General features: G+C 47.3%; 2 protein-coding genes across 2 annotated transcripts in view; one reads left to right on the top strand and one right to left on the bottom strand.

Moving 5' to 3' along the window:
- Window positions 1–20,000, bottom strand: part of LOC123755724 (RING finger protein 17) — a 928,112-nt gene that overhangs the window by 544,796 nt on the left and 363,316 nt on the right. The window lies entirely within an intron of this gene.
- LOC123755725 (mucin-19) overlaps window positions 1–20,000 on the top strand; it is a 98,177-nt gene that overhangs the window by 55,417 nt on the left and 22,760 nt on the right. The window contains exons 2-4 of the mRNA XM_069300038.1: window positions 7,720–8,698; window positions 11,473–11,604; window positions 15,513–15,738. Coding sequence (XP_069156139.1) covers window positions 7,720–8,698; window positions 11,473–11,604; window positions 15,513–15,738 — 1,337 coding nt within the window. The remainder of the gene's footprint in view (window positions 1–7,719; window positions 8,699–11,472; window positions 11,605–15,512; window positions 15,739–20,000) is intronic.

Genomic DNA, 20,000 nt, shown 5'->3' with positions numbered 1-20,000 from the left:
TGGAGCAGAGAGGGGCGAGGTGCTGGAGCAGAGAGGGGCGAGGTGCTGGAGCAGAGAGGGGCGAGGTGCTGGAGCAGAGAGGGGCGAGGTGCTGGAGCAGAGAGGGGCGAGGTGCTGGAGCAGAGAGGGGCGAGGTGCTGGAGCAGAGAGGGGTGAGGTGCTGGAGCAGAGAGGGGTGAGGTGCTGGAGCAGAGGGGCGCGAGGTGCTGGAGCAGAGAGGGGTGAGGTGCTGGAGCAGAGGGGCGCGAGGTGCTGGAGCAGAGAGGGGTGAGGTGCTGGAGCAGAGAGGGGTGAGGTGCTGGAGCAGAGAGGGGTGAGGTGCTGGAGCAGAGAGGGGTGAGGTGCTGGATCAGAGAGGGGTGAGGTGCTGGATCAGAGAGGGGTGAGGTGCTGGATCAGAGAGGGGTGAGGTGCTGGAGCAGAGAGGGGTGAGGTGCTGGAGCAGAGGGGCGCGAGGTGCTGGAGCAGAGGGGCGCGAGGTGCTGGAGCAGAGGGGCGCGAGGTGCTGGAGCAGAGGGGCGCGAGGTGCTGGAGCAGAGAGGGGTGAGGTGCTGGAGCAGAGGGGCGCGAGGTGCTGGAGCAGAGAGGGGTGAGGTGCTGGAGCAGAGAGGGGTGAGGTGCTGGAGCAGAGAGGGGTGAGGTGCTGGAGCAGAGAGGGGTGAGGTGCTGGAGCAGAGGGGCGCGAGGTGCTGGAGCAGAGAGGGGTGAGGTGCTGGATCAGAGAGGGGTGAGGTGCTGGATCAGAGAGGGGTGAGGTGCTGGATCAGAGAGGGGTGAGGTGCTGGAGCAGAGGGGCGCGAGGTGCTGGAGCAGAGGGGCGCGAGGTGCTGGAGCAGAGGGGCGCGAGGTGCTGGAGCAGAGAGGGGTGAGGTGCTGGAGCAGAGAGGGGTGAGGTGCTGGAGCAGAGAGGGGTGAGGTGCTGGAGCAGAGAGGGGTGAGGTGCTGGAGCAGAGAGGGGTGAGGTGCTGGAGCAGAGAGGGGTGAGGTGCTGGAGCAGAGAGGGGTGAGGTGCTGGAGCAGAGAGGGGTGAGGTGCTGGAGCAGAGAGGGGTGAGGTGCTGGAGCAGAGAGGGGTGAGGTGCTGGAGCAGAGAGGGGTGAGGTGCTGGAGCAGAGAGGGGTGAGGTGCTGGAGCAGAGAGGGGCGAGGTGCTGGAGCAGAGAGGGGTGAGGTGCTGGAGCAGAGAGGGGTGAGGTGCTGGAGCAGAGAGGGGCGAGGTGCTGGAGCAGAGAGGGGCGAGGTGCTGGAGCAGAGAGGGGTGAGGTGCTGGAGCAGTGAGGGGTGAGGCAGCAACACCCCGAGACTCAAGTGTACAAGAAGGTGTGGCAGCCTTCATGTACTAAAGGCCACACCAACTTCTCTCACCTTGGAATACCTTAATGCATGAAAACACTTTGTGCCTAATACTACTTGCACCAAGTCCTTCCTACTTCACCCCAGTAAATGGACTTACTGGCAATTATTTAAACCAGCACCTTTTATCCCAGTAAATGGACTTACTGGCAATTATTTAAACCAGCACCTTTTATCCCAGTAAATGGACTTACTGGCAATTATTTAAACCAGCACCTTTTATCCCAGTAAATGGACTTACTGGCAATTATTTAAACCAGCACCTTTGATAAAAATGAGTTCCCTGTTGGGTTATTTGTGGACCTGCGTAAAGCTTTCGATACTGTCAACCACCAAAACCTTCTTCTTAAATTACATCATTATGGAGTCAGAGGACACTCCCTACAATACCTCAAATCCTACCTTACTGACAGGCTCCAATGTGTTTCTGTGAATAATACAATTTCTCCCACCCTACCCATCAACATTGGTGTTCCTCAGGGCAGCATACTTGGCCCTCTCCTCTTTCTCATCTACTTTAATGACCTTCCAAATGCCTCCCAACACCTCAAACCAATTCTATTTGCTGACGACACAACCTTCATTTACTCCAGTCCTGACCCCCTTGCTCTAAATGCCACAGTAAATACTGAGCTAAATAAAGTCCATCTGTGGCTAACTGCCAACAAACTCACCCTTAACATTGACAAAACTTTCTATATTCTGTTTGGCAATAAATCCTCTAATCAAATAAATCTCAAAATAAACAATACCCAAATTTGTAACAAATTAGATGGCAAATTCCTTGGCATTCTCATTGACCACAAGCTGAATTTCCAGGGACACATTCTAAACATTTCAAAAAAAGTTTCAAAAACTGTGGGCATTCTTTCTAAGATCAGATATTATGTACCACGCCCTGCCCTGGTGACTCTCTATTACTCCCTTATCTATCCATATCTCAACTATGGTATTTGTGCTTGGGGCTCTACTACCCAAAATCACTTACGTCCTCTAATTACTCAACACAAAGCTGCTATTAGGACAATATCCAACTCTAGCCCCAGACATCACTCGGTACCCCTACTCAAATCTCTGAATATGTTAGACATTAAGTCACCGCACATTCTCTCATGTGTATTATACATATATAAAACGCTAAACTATAATGCCAATCCTGATCTCAAAAGCTTCATAGAAGGTTGTAACAGAACCCATGAGCACCACACCAGAAATAAATACAGTTTTGATATTCCTAGAGTACGACTTAATCAAACCAGAAATGCTCTACAAATCAAGGGGCCCAGAATGTGGAATGACCTTCCCAACCATGTTAAAGACAGTACCTCTCTCAACCAGTTTAAGTTAAAAACGAAGCTATACCTAATAAATTCCCTGTAACCTACCTTACCCCTCTATTGTCAACCCATGTATGTTTTTTGTTTTTTTTTGTTTTTCAAATCAACGCTGTTTTAATGTAATTTTCTGTAATAATTTGTAATTGTATTTGTGCTGCTTTTTCAACAATGTTCCCCCCTCTTTTACCTCTATTTTTATTTGTACTCAACACATTTTATTCTTTTTACCCATTAGTTTTAAGCTTTAGTCATTAATGTTTTTTCCTGCCCGAAACGCTTTGCGTAATAGTGGCTTTAGGCATTGTATGTACTAGCTCTATCTATTAATCCAACAAACTTTGTAAAATCTTTTTATGTATGTACCTTTACCTAAATAAAAATTATTATTATTATTATTATATTTTTATCACAGTAAATGGACTTACTGGCAATTATTTAAACCAGCCCCTTTTATCCCAGTAAATGGACTTACTGGCAATTATTTAAACCAGCACCTTTTATCCCAGTAAATGGACTTACTGGCAATTATTTAAACCAGCACCTTTTATCCCAGTAAATGGACTTATTGGCAATTATTTAAACCAGCACCTTTTATCCCAGTAAATGGACTTATTGGCAATTATTTAAACCAGCACCTTTTATCCCAGTAAATGGACTTATTGGCAATTATTTAAACCAGCACCTTTTATCCCAGTAAATGGACTTACTGGCAATTATTTAAACCAGCACCTTTTATCCCTTTGTAATTACTATATGAGTACTGGAACACTTGATATATTGGACTTGTACCCAAGATTAACCATGTAATGTATCAATTATACAATGTATGTATGTGATGTAACTATATAACCTGAGCTTGTAAAAGTACCTTCATCACCTTCAGTGATTAAGTGCTTAATTGCACACTAGTTTCTATCAGCTATCTCACCCTGTCAGAGTAAGAGAGACAAATGTATGTGAATGCATGTGTGTATATATGTATGTATATATGTATGTATATATGTATGTATATATGTACGTATATGTGTGCGTGTGTGTGTGTGTGTATATATGTATGTGTATTAACTATATATGGAAGCTGATCAGAATTACTTTTCACGTTTGTAAATGCACATTAATGACACTATGTAAAAGACACATCGAACACTTTATGTACACATAAGGGGCATAACTGGCCGACCCCTCACAGTGTTTAAGAGAACTGGATAAGCGCCTCCAAAGGATACCTGATCAACTAGGCTGTGACTCATACGTCAGGCTGCGAGCAGCCGCGTCTAACAGCCTGGTTGATCAGTCCAGCAACCAGGAGGCCTGGTCGACGACCGGGCCGCGGGGACACTAAGCCCCGGAAGCACCTCAAGGTAACCTCAAGGTAGGGCAGACGTAAATCTGTGTATCTATGTATTTACGTATGTAGGTTAGCTTAGTATTTTAAAAGCACCGAATCACCTTCTGTGGTTGAGTGTTCAATAAACCCTTGAACTATATGTTTAACACATCTCTAACCCTGTCCATGGAGGACAGAAGAAAATGTATATATGCACTTGGGCACCAGCACCTATGGTGGGTGCTGGCCCACACCACCCACCACACCTACTGGAGTGTGTGCCACCAGCACCTGGGCACCAGCACCTATGGTGGGTGCTGGCCCACACCACCCACCACACCTACTGGGATGTGTGCCACCAGCACCTGGGCACCAGCACCTATGGTGGGTGCTGGCCCACACCACCCACCACACCTACTGGGATGTGTGCCACCAGCACCTGGGCACCAGCACCTATGGTGGGTGCTGGCCCACACCACCCACCACACCTACTGGGATGTGTGCCACCAGCACCTGGGCACCAGCACCTATGGTGGGTGCTGGCCCACACCACCCACCACACCTACTGGGATGTGTGCCACCAGCACCTGGGCACCAGCACCTATGGTGGGTGCTGGCCCACACCACCCACCACACCTACTGGAGTGTGTGCCAAGACACACTACCATACCCTCGTCGGCACGCGGGGATCTTAACATGATTTCGGGGCTTAGAGTCCCGCGGCCCGGTCCTCGTCCAGGTCTTCTTTTTGTTACACACGTTAGGAAGCAGCCCGTAGCAGCTGTCTAACTCCCAGGTACCTATTTACTAGGTAACAAGGGCATCAGGATGAAAGAAACTCTGCCCAATTGTTTTTGCCTTTACCGGGAATCGAACCTGGAACCTCAGGACGACGAATCCCGAGCGCTGTCCATTCAGCTGTCAAGCCCCGTGTTTAGTCATTTCGGTCATTTGGGTGAGTCACTTCGCATTAGAGACCCGCCCCTGTGCACGTAGCCCCACCTGGACAATCCACACTTAAAACACGAAATGATTACACAAATAAGTTCAGATCCATGCAGCACGGCTGGTGAAGATTTTAGCTGTAATGAGACACTTGGAGACTGAGAACTGAACTCTGGGAAGGACAGGAGGGCGGAGGACGTGATAACGTATATAATGCTCGGAGGAATCTACGAAGTAAACAGAGAAGTAACGTTCACACTTGTGATCATGGTAAGAGCACACGAGTCGCAGACACGCCACGAACTGCTTCTTTACCGTAAGGGATGCCAGGTCCACACAAGGGTTGCCAGTGAAAGGGTCGGTTCAGGGGAGATTAACACGGAAAGACATCTTTACACAAGTGCTATATAGGGGAAAACACGGTAAGTTGCAGGCAAGAAGTGTGCAACTGATAGCCAGAAAGGCGTGCTTTACCAACTGCATGTCGTGATGTGACTTATTATGTTCCTTTTATTACATTTCTTATAAAGTGTTTGCTGTGTAACTAACGTCTTTCCTACGCTTAAGGCTGGTCCTAAACGCTATGCTTGTTAATGGCCTTTTGAGAATTTACTTATTACCAGAATCTGAAATGACAGCCATTGTATGATTATACTTAGATATTTTATATATACTGTACATCAAACTAATATTATAGTACGTAAGCAACTATTTGGTCAAACGTACAAACATGTACTGACGAACAATCCCCACCAACCACAAAAAAAGGATTATATTTAGTCTATTTCATGTGATATTTTACTCCTCAAGGGCGTCCTGGGGCTTGTCTACTGCTGACTTCCTATGACAGGCTCTTGTTGTGTCCACACACACCCATTACATCCACCAGGTCCACACACACACACCCATTACATCCACCAGGTCCACACACACCCATTACATCCACCAGGTCCACACACACACCCATTACATCCACCAGGTCCACACACACCCATTACATCCACCAGGTCCACACACACACACCCATTACATCCACCAGGTCCACACACACACCCATTACATCCACCAGGTCCACACACACCCATTACATCCACCAGGTCCACACACACACACCCATTACATCCACCAGGTCCACACACACACCCATTACATCCACCAGGTCCACACACACACCCATTACATCCACCAGGTCCACACACACACACCCATTACATCCACCAGGTTCACACACACCCATTACATCCACCAGGTCCACACACACACACACCCATTACATCCACCAGGTCCACACACACACCCATTACATCCACCAGGTCCACACACACACACCCATTACATCCACCAGGTCCACACACACACCCATTACATCCACCAGGTCCACACACACACACCCATTACATCCACCAGGTCCACACACACACACCCATTACATCCACCAGGTCCACACACACACCCCCATTACATCCACCAGGTCCACACACACACACCCATTACATCCACCAGGTCCACACACACACACCCATTACATCCACCAGGTCCACACACACACACCCATTACATCCACCAGGTCCACACACACACACACCCATTACATCCACCAGGTCTACACACACACCCATTACATCCACCAGGTCCACACACACCCACCCATTACATCCACCAGGTCCACACACACCCACCCATTACATCCACCAGGCCCACACACACACACACCCCCATTACATCCACCAGGTCCACACACACACACACCCCCATTACATCCACCAGGTCCACACACACACACACCCCCATTACATCCACCAGGTCCACACACACACACACCCCCATTACATCCACCAGGTCCACACACACACACCCATTACATCCACCAGGTCCACACACACCCATTACATCCACCAGGTCCACACACACACACACCCATTACATCCACCAGGTCCACACACACACACCTATTACATCCACCAGGTCCACACACACACACCCATTACATCCACCAGGTCCACACACAATTACATCCACCAGGTCCACACACACACACACCCATTACATCCACCAGGTCCACACACACACACACCCATTACATCCACCAGGTCCACACACACACACCCATTACATCCACCAGGTCCACACACACCCATTACATCCACCAGGTCCACACACACACACACCCATTACATCCACCAGGTCCACACACACACACCCATTACATCCACCAGGTCCACACACACACACCCATTACATCCACCAGGTCCACACACACACACCCATTACATCCACCAGGTCCACACACACACACCCATTACATCCACCAGGTCCACACACACACACCCATTACATCCACCAGGTCCACACACACACACACCCATTACATCCACCAGGTCCACACACACACACACCCATTACATCCACCAGGTCCACACACACACCCATTACATCCACCAGGTCCACACACACACCCATTACATCCACCAGGTCCACACACACACACCCATTACATCCACCAGGTCCACACACACACCCATTACATCCACCAGGAACCTGATGCCCCCTTAAGAGGCATTGGCCTCTGACATCTCTACTCTTCGCTAGAATAACATAACCAATATGGTGTTCCTTGAGACATTAGTGTTGAGTGACATCATGTAGTACTTGACCTTAGAAAACATTTTTATCAATGCTAAAAGAACTTAAACTTCAACAAACCCGCAATAATTAACTGGAACACGCATTTAACGAACTGTAATTTATTTTGTGTACAGGAATGAGTGGGTCAAGTGAAGGCATTCTGAGGTGGTCAGGGCGAGGCTTCAACGCCCACGAAGGCTCCACAGTAATAACCAGCTCTACAAGAGACGTGGTGGGCGCTCACAACTTCGAAAGTCTCAAGTTAAGGGTTCCAGCGGTGGAGCGACGGACTCTAGGAGCCAGCGAGTCTACCACAGTTGGTGGCGCATTCATTACACATTCCCCAGTCATGTTCACATCTACAACACATTTTAATGTGAAGAACACAGCCAATGTAAAAGATGGTGTGAGAGAACAGATGCCAAGAAAGAGAGAATTGGCTCGGGTGATGAGGGAACAGTTTGACGAGTTCAAAGAGAGTCTCGCGCGGACCGCCCAAGATTCCCCTTCGTCACGAGGTAAATCTCTGGAGACACTCTCAGCACCGTCCTCGGCGACTAACACATCGGGCAGTGCCGTTAAACGAGCGGGTGTACAGATCGGCGAAGTGGTCACTAAGTCGGAACGGAGAGCAGGCGAGGACCCCAGTGGTATCAAATCTGGCGTACTGCGTATTGAAGCCCACCCTATTCCTGTCACTTTCACATCCCTCCCAGGTTTCCCTTCTTTTTCTCGAGGTCCCATTGTTGGAGCTGCAGGTGTAGATGGTGCGACAACAGGTGTGGGTGCGCCAGCCACTGGCAAACCCAGTGTAGGCCTTGTATCAGGTATTGGTAGTTCTGCAGTGGTCGGAGTAGAGGCGGGAGGTGTTCCGTCTGTAGTGACGAGGGTGCCGGGGGTGAGCGCGGGTATAAGAGGGGTCGGCACCTCTGGCAGTGCAACCAATGGTGTGAGAAACCTCATGAAGCTGCTAGAGTCCCGTCTAATTGGTGGCATCAGAGAGGCGACGGCGGGGACCCCGGGACAGGTGCCCTCCGCAGTCTCGCCAACCCAACACTTCGACCCTTCCATCGTCGTCAACTTCCTCACTCTCGTTGCTCTATCTCAACACAGGTAATGTCTCTTATTTTTGTGATGTACCATCACATCATTCGTATTTACCAACAGTGTGTGTGTGAGACACACAACACTGGAGCCTAACAAAGTATCACCAAACATACCTTAAGGGGCAGCCGCTTTAACATGTATGCAAGATAGAGAGATGGAAGGTATCCCGGTTACAAAACAATGTTGTGCACCAAATTTTGTATTTAAATTAGAACAGAAAGTCCGCCAGAAGCGGCTGGTGAAAGTGACGTATTGTCCTGTTTTCTCTTTTGGGTCCTCTGGTAGGTTAGGAAAGGACACATTAAACTGACCGTTTTCTTGACGTTGGGAAACTTTAGGAGGACGGGCTGATTTAATATAATGAAAATAGTTCTCCATCCTTACGATAAAGTCGTCGTATATTTGTAATGTCACTAATCATTTACAATGATCAATAAATCCTATTACCTGTGACTAGTTAAAATGTGAGTACAAATATTCCTGCAACGAGAATGATTTATTCTGTTATTTATTTATAAGAAGGTACATTGGGTTTATGAGAGGAGAGAGCATTAAAGTTTTACATTCTTGTAAAGCCACTAACTAGCACGCACACCATTTCCGGCAGCTCCTTAATCTAACATAATTTTAAGAAGGAAATTTCTAGCAAAATAAAAAAATGTTTATGGGTACATTGTTTAGAAAGTATAAAAATACAATGTAAGAAAGTATAAATTTGCATTGTAAGAAAGTATAAAAGAAAATACATTGTGTAAGAAATTTGAGAGAATTAGTAGGTATATTAAAGTAAATTTAAGGGTTATCCACAGGTACATTGTAGCATAATTTGAGGATTATTACAAGGTATAATGCAGTAAAGTATGTATTCACTAAAAAAATATAAGACAACAGCAATGATTACAATGGTAAAGTGTATGGCTTAAGTACATATATTGGGGGATTGGGTAGCACTAGATACAGTGCGAGTTTCAAGCACTAGGTAGAAGACTACGAAGATGAAATTAGATACTTTTTGGTTTAATTTTGGAATAAGGCAAACGTTTGACTGCTTTTCAATTCGTTAAGGAGTGAGTTCCGTAGACCAGGTCCCTTCATTTGCATAGTGTGTTTACACAGATTAAGTTTGACTGGGGATATCAGAATTTTATTTCTGGTGTGGTGATTATGTGTTCTACTACATCTGTCCAGGGAGAGTTTCAGAGCAGGATTTGTAGTTAAGAACAGGGTTTTGTAAATGTAGTTGCCACAAGAGAATGTGTGGACGGAGGTTATGTTTAGCATGTTTAGGCAGTTAAACAAGGGGGCTGAGTGTTGTCTGAAAGCAGAATTTGTTAGTGTTTTGATAGCAGATTTTTGCTTGGTGATGGACTTTAGGTAGTTTGCAGTAGTTGAACCCCATGCACAGATACCAAAGAAAGATAGGGATAGTTTAGTACATAATACAGTGAGAGGAGAGCAGAGTTAGGTACATAATATCTGATTTTAGAGAGTATACCAACTGTCTTAGAGACTTTCTTAGTTATATATTGTTTGTGGGTACTGAAGTTGAGTCTCTTGTCCAAGTATAGGCCAAGAAACTGCAACCCGTTCTCGCAAATTCGTAAAGTCAATATTGACTTATTAACTACGTGCATAGGTGATATACTAAACATAATAGATACCCCTAAAAAGATTCATAGAAAACACCGACCTTACCTAACCTTGTTAGTATCTTAAGATAAGCATCTTATTGCTTCGTAATTACAATTATTACTTAACCTATACCTATTAGAGGTTAGGTAATAATTGTAATTACGAAGCAATAAGATGCTTATCTTAAGATACTAACAAGGTTAGGTAAGGTCGGTGTTTTCTATTAATCTTTTTAAGGGTATCTATTATGTTAAGTATGTCACCTATGCACATATTTAATAAGTCAATATTGACTTATTAAATTTGCGAGAACGGGTTGGAAACTTAACATCAGCAAGAAAAATAATGTTAACATTGTCTATCTGACGCTGAATTGCATTTGTTGATTTGCTTCCAAATATGATGTAGTGGTCTTATGTTTAGTTTGAGTTTGTTGGTTGACAACCATAAGTGAACTTTTCTTAATTCATTATTTACAACATTATTTAATATGTGTGGGGTTGGGGTCAGAGTAGATGAGGGTAGTATCGTCAGCAAATAATATAGGTTTAAGAATGTTAGGGACATTAGGCAGATCACTAATGTATATAAGAAATAGCAGAGGTCCCAAAATGCTGCCCTGTGACACTCCTACTGTTAATGGTAGAGTGGGAGAGGTTAAATCATTGACGGCTACACATTGGTGTCTGTCACTAAGATAGGATCGGATAAAGTTCAGGGCAAGGCTTCTGATTCCATAATGATGGAGTTTAAGTAAGAGGCAGTTATGGTTAACAGTAACAAAAGCCTCTCAGGTCAATGAAGAGTCCAATCTGAAATTCATTTTTGTCAAGGGCTGAATTATCAAGGAGACTAATACTTGCATCGTTGGTACTCTTTTGGGAGCGGAAACAAAACTGACAGGGGCTAAGAATGTCGATTTTTTCGAGGTACGAGTAGAGCTGTTTGTAAGTAATTTTTTCAAATATTTTTATATGGGTAGGTTTGATATTGGTGTGTAATTGTTTATGTCCGCCGGATTACCTCCTTTATGAACTGGCGTTACTCGTGCTTTTTTAAGGATATCAGGGAAGATATGACAATTATTATTAGGTGATTTAAAAGTGATTATTAATCAAGGATTGTTGTTGGTGGTTGTGGAGTTACAGGCGAGGCGGCGCCGGGTCCTCCTCCCCTGGACAACGGAACGCCTCCCCAGCCGGCGGCCCCCCGACCCTCCCTCTCACACCCTCACAAGACTCTAAGGGAGAGTTTGGTCCCTTCAGCACCGGCGATGATCCGTCAGTATCCGTCCCACACTACTCTTCCACCCTCCCCAGGCCACCACACTACTCTTCCACCCTCCCCAGGCCACCACACTACTCTGCCACCACCACCAGGCCACCACACTACTCTTCCACCACCACCAGGCCACCACACTACTCTGCCACCACCACCAGGCCACCACACTACTCTTACACCATCACCAGGCCACCACACTACTCTTACACCATCACCAGGCCACCACACTACTCTCACACCATCACCAGGCCACCACACTACTCTTACACCACCACCAGGCCACCACACTACTCTCACACCACCACCAGGCCACCACACTACTCTTACACCACCACTAGGCCACCACACTACTCTCACACCATCACCAGGCCACCACACTACTCTTACACCATCACCAGGCCACCACACTACTCTCACACCATCACCAGGCCACCACACTACTCTTACACCATCACCAGGCCACCACACTACTCTCACACCATCACCAGGCCACCACACTACTCTTACACCATCACCAGGCCACCACACTACTCTCACACCATCACCAGGCCACCACACTACTCTTACACCACCACCAGGCCACCACACTACTCTTACACCATCACCAGGCCACCACCACCAGGCTACCACACTACTCTGCCACCCTCACCAGGCCACCACACTACTCTTCCACCCTCCCCAGGCTACCACACTACTCTGCCACCCTCACCAGGCCACCACACTACTCTTCCACCCTCCCCAGGCTACCACACTACTCTGCCGCCACCACCACCACCAGGCCACCACACTACTCTGCCACCACCACCAGGCCACCACACTACTCTGCCACCACCACCAGGCCACCACACTACTCTTACACCATCACCAGGCCACCACACTACTCTCACACCATCACCAGGCCACCACACTACTCTTACACCACCACCAGGCCACCACACTACTCTCACACCACCACCAGGCCACCACACTACTCTTACACCACCACTAGGCCACCACACTACTCTCACACCATCACCAGGCCACCACACTACTCTTACACCATCACCAGGCCACCACACTACTCTCACACCATCACCAGGCCACCACACTACTCTTACACCATCACCAGGCCACCACACTACTCTCACACCATCACCAGGCCACCACACTACTCTTACACCATCACCAGGCCACCACACTACTCTCACACCATCACCAGGCCACCACACTACTCTTACACCACCACCAGGCCACCACACTACTCTTACACCATCACCAGGCCACCACACTACTCTGCCACCACCACCAGGCCACCACACTACTCTTCCACCACCACCAGGCCACCACACTACTCTGCCACCACCACCAGGCCACCACACTACTCTTACACCATCACCAGGCCACCACACTACTCTTACACCATCACCAGGCCACCACACTACTCTCACACCATCACCAGGCCACCACACTACTCTTACACCACCACCAGGCCACCACACTACTCTCACACCACCACCAGGCCACCACACTACTCTTACACCACCACTAGGCCACCACACTACTCTCACACCATCACCAGGCCACCACACTACTCTTACACCATCACCAGGCCACCACACTACTCTCACACCATCACCAGGCCACCACACTACTCTTACACCATCACCAGGCCACCACACTACTCTCACACCATCACCAGGCCACCACACTACTCTTACACCATCACCAGGCCACCACACTACTCTCACACCATCACCAGGCCACCACACTACTCTTACACCACCACCAGGCCACCACACTACTCTTACACCATCACCAGGCCACCACCACCAGGCTACCACACTACTCTGCCACCCTCACCAGGCCACCACACTACTCTTCCACCCTCCCCAGGCTACCACACTACTCTGCCACCCTCACCAGGCCACCACACTACTCTTCCACCCTCCCCAGGCTACCACACTACTCTGCCACCACCACCACCAGGCCACCACACTACTCTGCCACCACCACCAGGCCACCACACTACTCTGCCACCACCACCAGGCCACCACACTACTCTTACACCATCACCAGGCCACCACACTACTCTCACACCATCACCAGGCCACCACACTACTCTTACACCACCACCAGGCCACCACACTACTCTCACACCACCACCAGGCCACCACACTACTCTTACACCACCACTAGGCCACCACACTACTCTCACACCATCACCAGGCCACCACACTACTCTTACACCATCACCAGGCCACCACACTACTCTCACACCATCACCAGGCCACCACACTACTCTTACACCATCACCAGGCCACCACACTACTCTCACACCATCACCAGGCCACCACACTACTCTTACACCATCACCAGGCCACCACACTACTCTCACACCATCACCAGGCCACCACACTACTCTTACACCACCACCAGGCCACCACACTACTCTTACACCATCACCAGGCCACCACACTACTCTCACACCACCACCAGGCCACCACACTACTCTGCCACCACCACCAGGCCACCACACTACTCTGCCACCACCACCAGGCCACCACACTACTCTCACACCATCACCAGGCCACCACACTACTCTTACACCATCACCAGGCCACCACACTACTCTCACACCATCACCAGGCCACCACACTACTCTTACACCATCACCAGGCCACCACACTACTCTTACACCATCACCAGGCCACCACACTACTCTGCCACCACCACCAGGCCACCACACTACTCTGCCACCACCACCAGGCCACCACACTACTCTCACACCACCACCAGGCCACCACACTACTCTTACACCACCACTAGGCCACCACACTACTCTCACACCATCACCAGGCCACCACACTACTCTTACACCATCACCAGGCCACCACACTACTCTCACACCACCACCAGGCCACCACACTACTCTCACACCATCACCAGGCCACCACACTACTCTGCCACCACCACCAGGCCACCACACTACTCTGCCACCACCACCAGGCCACCACACTACTCTCACACCACCACCAGGCCACCACACTACTCTTACACCACCACTAGGCCACCACACTACTCTCACACCATCACCAGGCCACCACACTACTCTCACACCATCACCAGGCCACCACACTACTCTTACACCATCACCAGGCCACCACACTACTCTTACACCATCACCAGGCCACCACACTACTCTCACACCATCACCAGGCCACCACACTACTCTCACACCATCACCAGGCCACCACACTACTCTCACACCATCACCAGGCCACCACACTACTCTCACACCACCACTAGGCCACCACACTACTCTTACACCATCACCAGGCCACCACACTACTCTCACACCACCACTAGGCCACCACACTACTCTTACACCATCACCAGGCCACCACACTACTCTCTTGTCATCCTCATCTCATATAGTGCTCGTGTGTCACGTCATATTCACCAGTACACTTGTTCTCTGCCCATCATACTCCTCACCTCTCATGTCCTATTCCCGTTTGACAGTCTTTATTAACAACTATCTATATAATGAACTATCACAACTTATTAACAATCTATAGTGTATGTTATCTTTCCAGCAAATACAAAGGTTATCCACAAAATTTGACAAATGTCATATAATGAAGCAAAATAGTTAATGAATTTTAATTTGACTTTTGAATTAATATCAAGTACAAAATGTTTGCAATATTTGATGCACTCAACTTTGTGTAAAATGTTAACTTAGTACTACACCTCGGGGCCAAGAACTCTTGCCAGAAATAACGTCTCACCTTGTACAGTAATTCCTAATAAATAACTGAACTAAATTTACTTTATAAATTCAGTAAATGGCATTTATGAGTTGTGATGATTAAGAGGGTAGTGTTGAGCCGGAGGAGTGGCAGTAATGAGTGTGTGATGACCACAGGTCAGCTGGGGTCGACCCGTCCACCATCGTGCTGCCACCCATGCTGAGACAGACACTGTACTCCTACCTGCTGCCCCGCCTCGCCTCCCTCACCGCCCTGGTGGAGACGGTGCCGGGGGTGCCGGGCCTCGACTACCCCATCATCAGCACCGTCCCCTACACTAACTTCTACTGCTCAGACATGCCCTGGCCCGGTTTCTACGCCGACACAGAGGCAAGATGCCAGGTAAGTCACACTAGTACTCAAACACCCATTCAACCCATGTAAAACAATAAGAATAGTACTCTGCTAATTTTAAAGATCAGATAGAAACCGATGACGTGCGCAATTATACTTTCAACCATTCATTTTACATCAGAAACACTGCGCGTGATTAGTCCCTTTAAATAAAAATATATATAACTATGCCTCAACAGTCCCCTATGGCGCAGTGGTAACACACTCGCCCCCTTCGCGACCCGTTTGGTCTAGGTTCGTATCCTGGAGGGGGGGGATGGAAAAAGGGGGTCGTATTCCTAGAAAACTAGTGGGCAAGTCTTACCATGAGGTATGGGAAGGGCAAGCTTTCCTAACACGAATTAGCAGCAGGCGTCTCTTCTTGTACCTGTGATGCGTCAAGACAATTGTGTTCACACACACCACAACATGTCACCACAACAATCACCACCACCACCATTGACAACATCAGTAGGAGCCGTGAGAACAATTTTAACCAGCTCACTTGGTACTCCCAAGCCAACGCCCTAGACCACGACACCACGACACAAGAACATTAAATGGTAGGAGCAATTAGAATCATGGCCTCATTTTCACTAATAACGATGAATTGATCAGGAACAATCATTACAAATAACTGATACTCAGATCACAACATAATTGAAGTTCTGACAAGCATGGGGGAATAGACCTTTAAAACCAGTCTCGATTCCTGGTGGAGATTTCAGCAATTCAATTTGAATAATAAACAGATTAACTGGGAGCAAATAAATCAAGACCTCACAAATAAGCTGGGAGAATCAGCTAGAAAATGCAAACCTCAACCAGTGCCTGGAAAAAATAAACTCAGTAGCTAAACTAGAAATATGTTCAAACCGCATACCCCTAAGAAAAAACTGGAAGAGATGCAGATTGGAACGGGAACGTCGTTCCCTCTATAGGCGAAGAAAACGAATCGCGGAACAACTTGAGAGTCGCACAAAATCCAAGAGAGACAAAGAGAGCAAAAGGCCATGAGTGAGAGAAATTCGAAATATTTTTTCTTCCATGCAAAATTACGATAAAAATCTACGTCTAGCATCGGGCCCGTGAGAAAGGGAGATGGAACTTTCACAGATAACAAAAAATGAGCGAAATACTGAGAAATCAGTACGACTGTTTTCAGCGAGCCTCTAAACACAATGAAAATCGATAACCCAAATTCATTTTTCATGACCGTGTTACCAACATCAAATCATGTATAAGGTGTCACCCTATCCCCACTAGATTTATAGAAGCAATATACAGTATGCCTATGTACTCTGCGCCAGGCCCTGATTCTTAGAACTCTATATTCATCAAGAACTGTAAAAAAACCACTATCGCAGGCCCTTCACATTTTTTGGAGACTGAGCCTAAATACTGGCGTTATCCTTGACATACGTGTCAACAAAATTATTCACACACCCTCCGTCACTATGTGATGGAGTGCGAAAAGATACGCGAATTCAGAAACAATTCTATAACCAATGTTCCAACGATGTGTAAATATTTCATTCAAAATTATCTGCTACCAGAAATTTTAGCCAAATATCCCCAGTTTGCTAACTGTAGGTAGTAATAAGTGATTGTAACTTATCCACCGCTGCCCACTGGATGGGGGGCGGTGTGCAGGACAAACGTATCAATTGTAACACTAGCTCTCCACATATGTCAGTTGCTTAATTTAGAAGTTGTACTTGTGGTCGATCTCGAACCCATTATTAACGTGACGATGTGTATTGAATTTTTTTAACTAACTTGTAATTTTGTAAGTGTTAAGAAGTAAGATCACAAAATACATAAAATCACAACATGGCTTCAGAACAGGGCGCTCTTGCCTGTCACAGTTGCTGGACCACTATGACATGGCATTAGATGCCATGGAAGACAAACAAAACGCTGATCTAATTTACACAGGTTTCGCAAAAGCCTTTGACAAATGTGACCATGGTGTTATTGCACATAAAATGCGTTCAAAAGGAATTACCGGAAAAATAGGCAGATGGATCTACAATTTCTTGACTAACAGAATCCAATGTGTAATAGTCAACAAAATAAAATCCAGCCCATCAACCGTGAAGAGCTCAGTCCCCCAGGGTACTGTGCTTGCTCCAGTACTTTTTCTCATCCTCATATCGGACATAGACACGGACACAATCTATATCTTTTTCTCATCCTCATATCGGTCATGACACAAGGACACAGGCACTGTATCATACGTTGCTGATGACAAGGATTTTTGTGAGAGTAGACAACATAGAGGACACGGCAAACCTTCAATGAGATGTAAATCAGGTCTTTCAAAGAGTTGCAGAAAATAATATGATATTTAAGGAAGATAAGTTCACGCTTCTGCGCTACGGAAAAAATGAAAATATAAAAGCAGAAACCACGTACAAAACTAAGTCAAATCATACCATAGAACGAAAATGCTATTGTATAGGATCTGGGTGTACTCATGTCGGAAGACCTTACCTTTAAAGAACACAATAAAGTAGCCGTCACAACTGCAAGAAAAATGACAGGTTTGATAACAAGAACTTTTCACACTAGAGATGTTATACCGATGATGATACTTTTCAAGACGCTTGTGCTCTCTAGAGTACTGCTGCACAATGACACCCCCTTTCAAAGCTGGAGAAATTGCTGACCTGGAGAGCGTGCAGAGATCCTTTACTGCTAGAATCCACTCAGTAAAACATCTAAACTATTGGGACCGACTAAAGAGCCTAAATCTGTATTCTCTTGAGCGCAGGCGAGAGAGATACATAATAATTTACACGTGGACAATAGTAGAGGGGCTGGTCCCAAACCTGCACACAGAAATAACACCACATGAGACCAGGAGACATGGCAGGATGTGCAGAATACCCCCGTTGAAGAGCAGAGGTGCAACAGGTACTCTGAGAGAGAACTATCAACATCAGAGGCCCGAGACTGTTCAACACGCTTCCACTACACATAAGGCGAATAACTGGCCGACCCCTCACAGTGTTCAAGAGAGAACTATCAACATCAGAGGCCCGAGACTGTTCAACACGCTTCCACTACACATAAGGGACATAACTGGCCGACCCCTCACAGTGTTCAAGAGAGAACTATCAACATCAGAGGCCCGAGACTGTTCAACACGCTTCCACTACACATAAGGGACATAACTGGCCGACCCCTCACAGTGTTCAAGAGAGAGAACTCGTTAAGCAGCTCCAAAGGATACCTGATCAACCAGGCTGTGACTCATACGTCAGGCTGCGAGCAGCCGCATCCAACAGCCTGGTTGACCAGTCCAGCAACCAAGGAGGCCTGGTCGACGACCGGGCCGCGGGGACGCTAAACTCGAAAATCATGGTAAGGTGACCCGCAAGGTAAGTGATGCAAGGACTATCATAACTGCCTTCAGGAACCTGTGTAAGGAATCCTTCAGAACCTTGTATACCACATATGTAGGGCCAATCCTGGGGCCAGATTCACGAAAGCACTTACGCAAGCACTTGCTAACGTGTACATCTTTCCTCAATCTTTGAAGGCTTTGGTTACATTTATTAATCTGTTTACAAGCATGAAAACTTCCCATTCAACTGTTGTTATTGTTATAAACTGTTTAATAATTGGAAACAAAGCCGCCAAAGATTGACAAAAGATGTACAGGTTCGTAGGTGTTTGCGTAAGTGCTTTCGTGAATCTGGCCCCTGGAGTATGCGGACCCCGCGTGCAGCCCGTACCTTGTTAGGCACAAGACGAAACTGGAAAAAGTTCGTGGCATACCCCCCAGAGGTATGCCACTAGGCTAGTCCCAGAAATAAGAGGGATGAGTTACGAGGAAAGGCTGCGTGAACTGTACCTCACGTCGCTGGAAGACAGAAGAGCTCGGGAAGACATGATCACCACATACAAAATTCTCAGGGGAATTGACAGGGTAGACAAGGATGGATTATTTAACACTGGAGGTACACGAACAAGGGGACACAGGTGGAAGCTGAGTACCCAAATGAGCCACAGAGACATTAGAAAGAACTTTTTCAGTGTCAGTAGTTAGTAAATGGAATGCACTCGGAAGTGATGTGGTGGAGGCTGACTCCACACACAGTTTCAAATGTAGATATGATAGAGCCCAGTAGGCTCAGGAATCTGTACATCAGTTGATTGACGGTTGAGAGGCGGGACCAAAGAGCCAAAACTCAACCCCCGCAAGCACAACTAGGCGAGTACAGCTAGGTGAGTAGTGACTATCACTGATACATCACGTTATG

This window comes from Procambarus clarkii, chromosome 43 (genome assembly GCF_040958095.1).
Source record: "Procambarus clarkii isolate CNS0578487 chromosome 43, FALCON_Pclarkii_2.0, whole genome shotgun sequence".
Lineage (NCBI taxonomy): Eukaryota > Metazoa > Arthropoda > Malacostraca > Decapoda > Cambaridae > Procambarus > Procambarus clarkii.
This window is presented reverse-complemented; position numbering and strand designations above follow the sequence as displayed.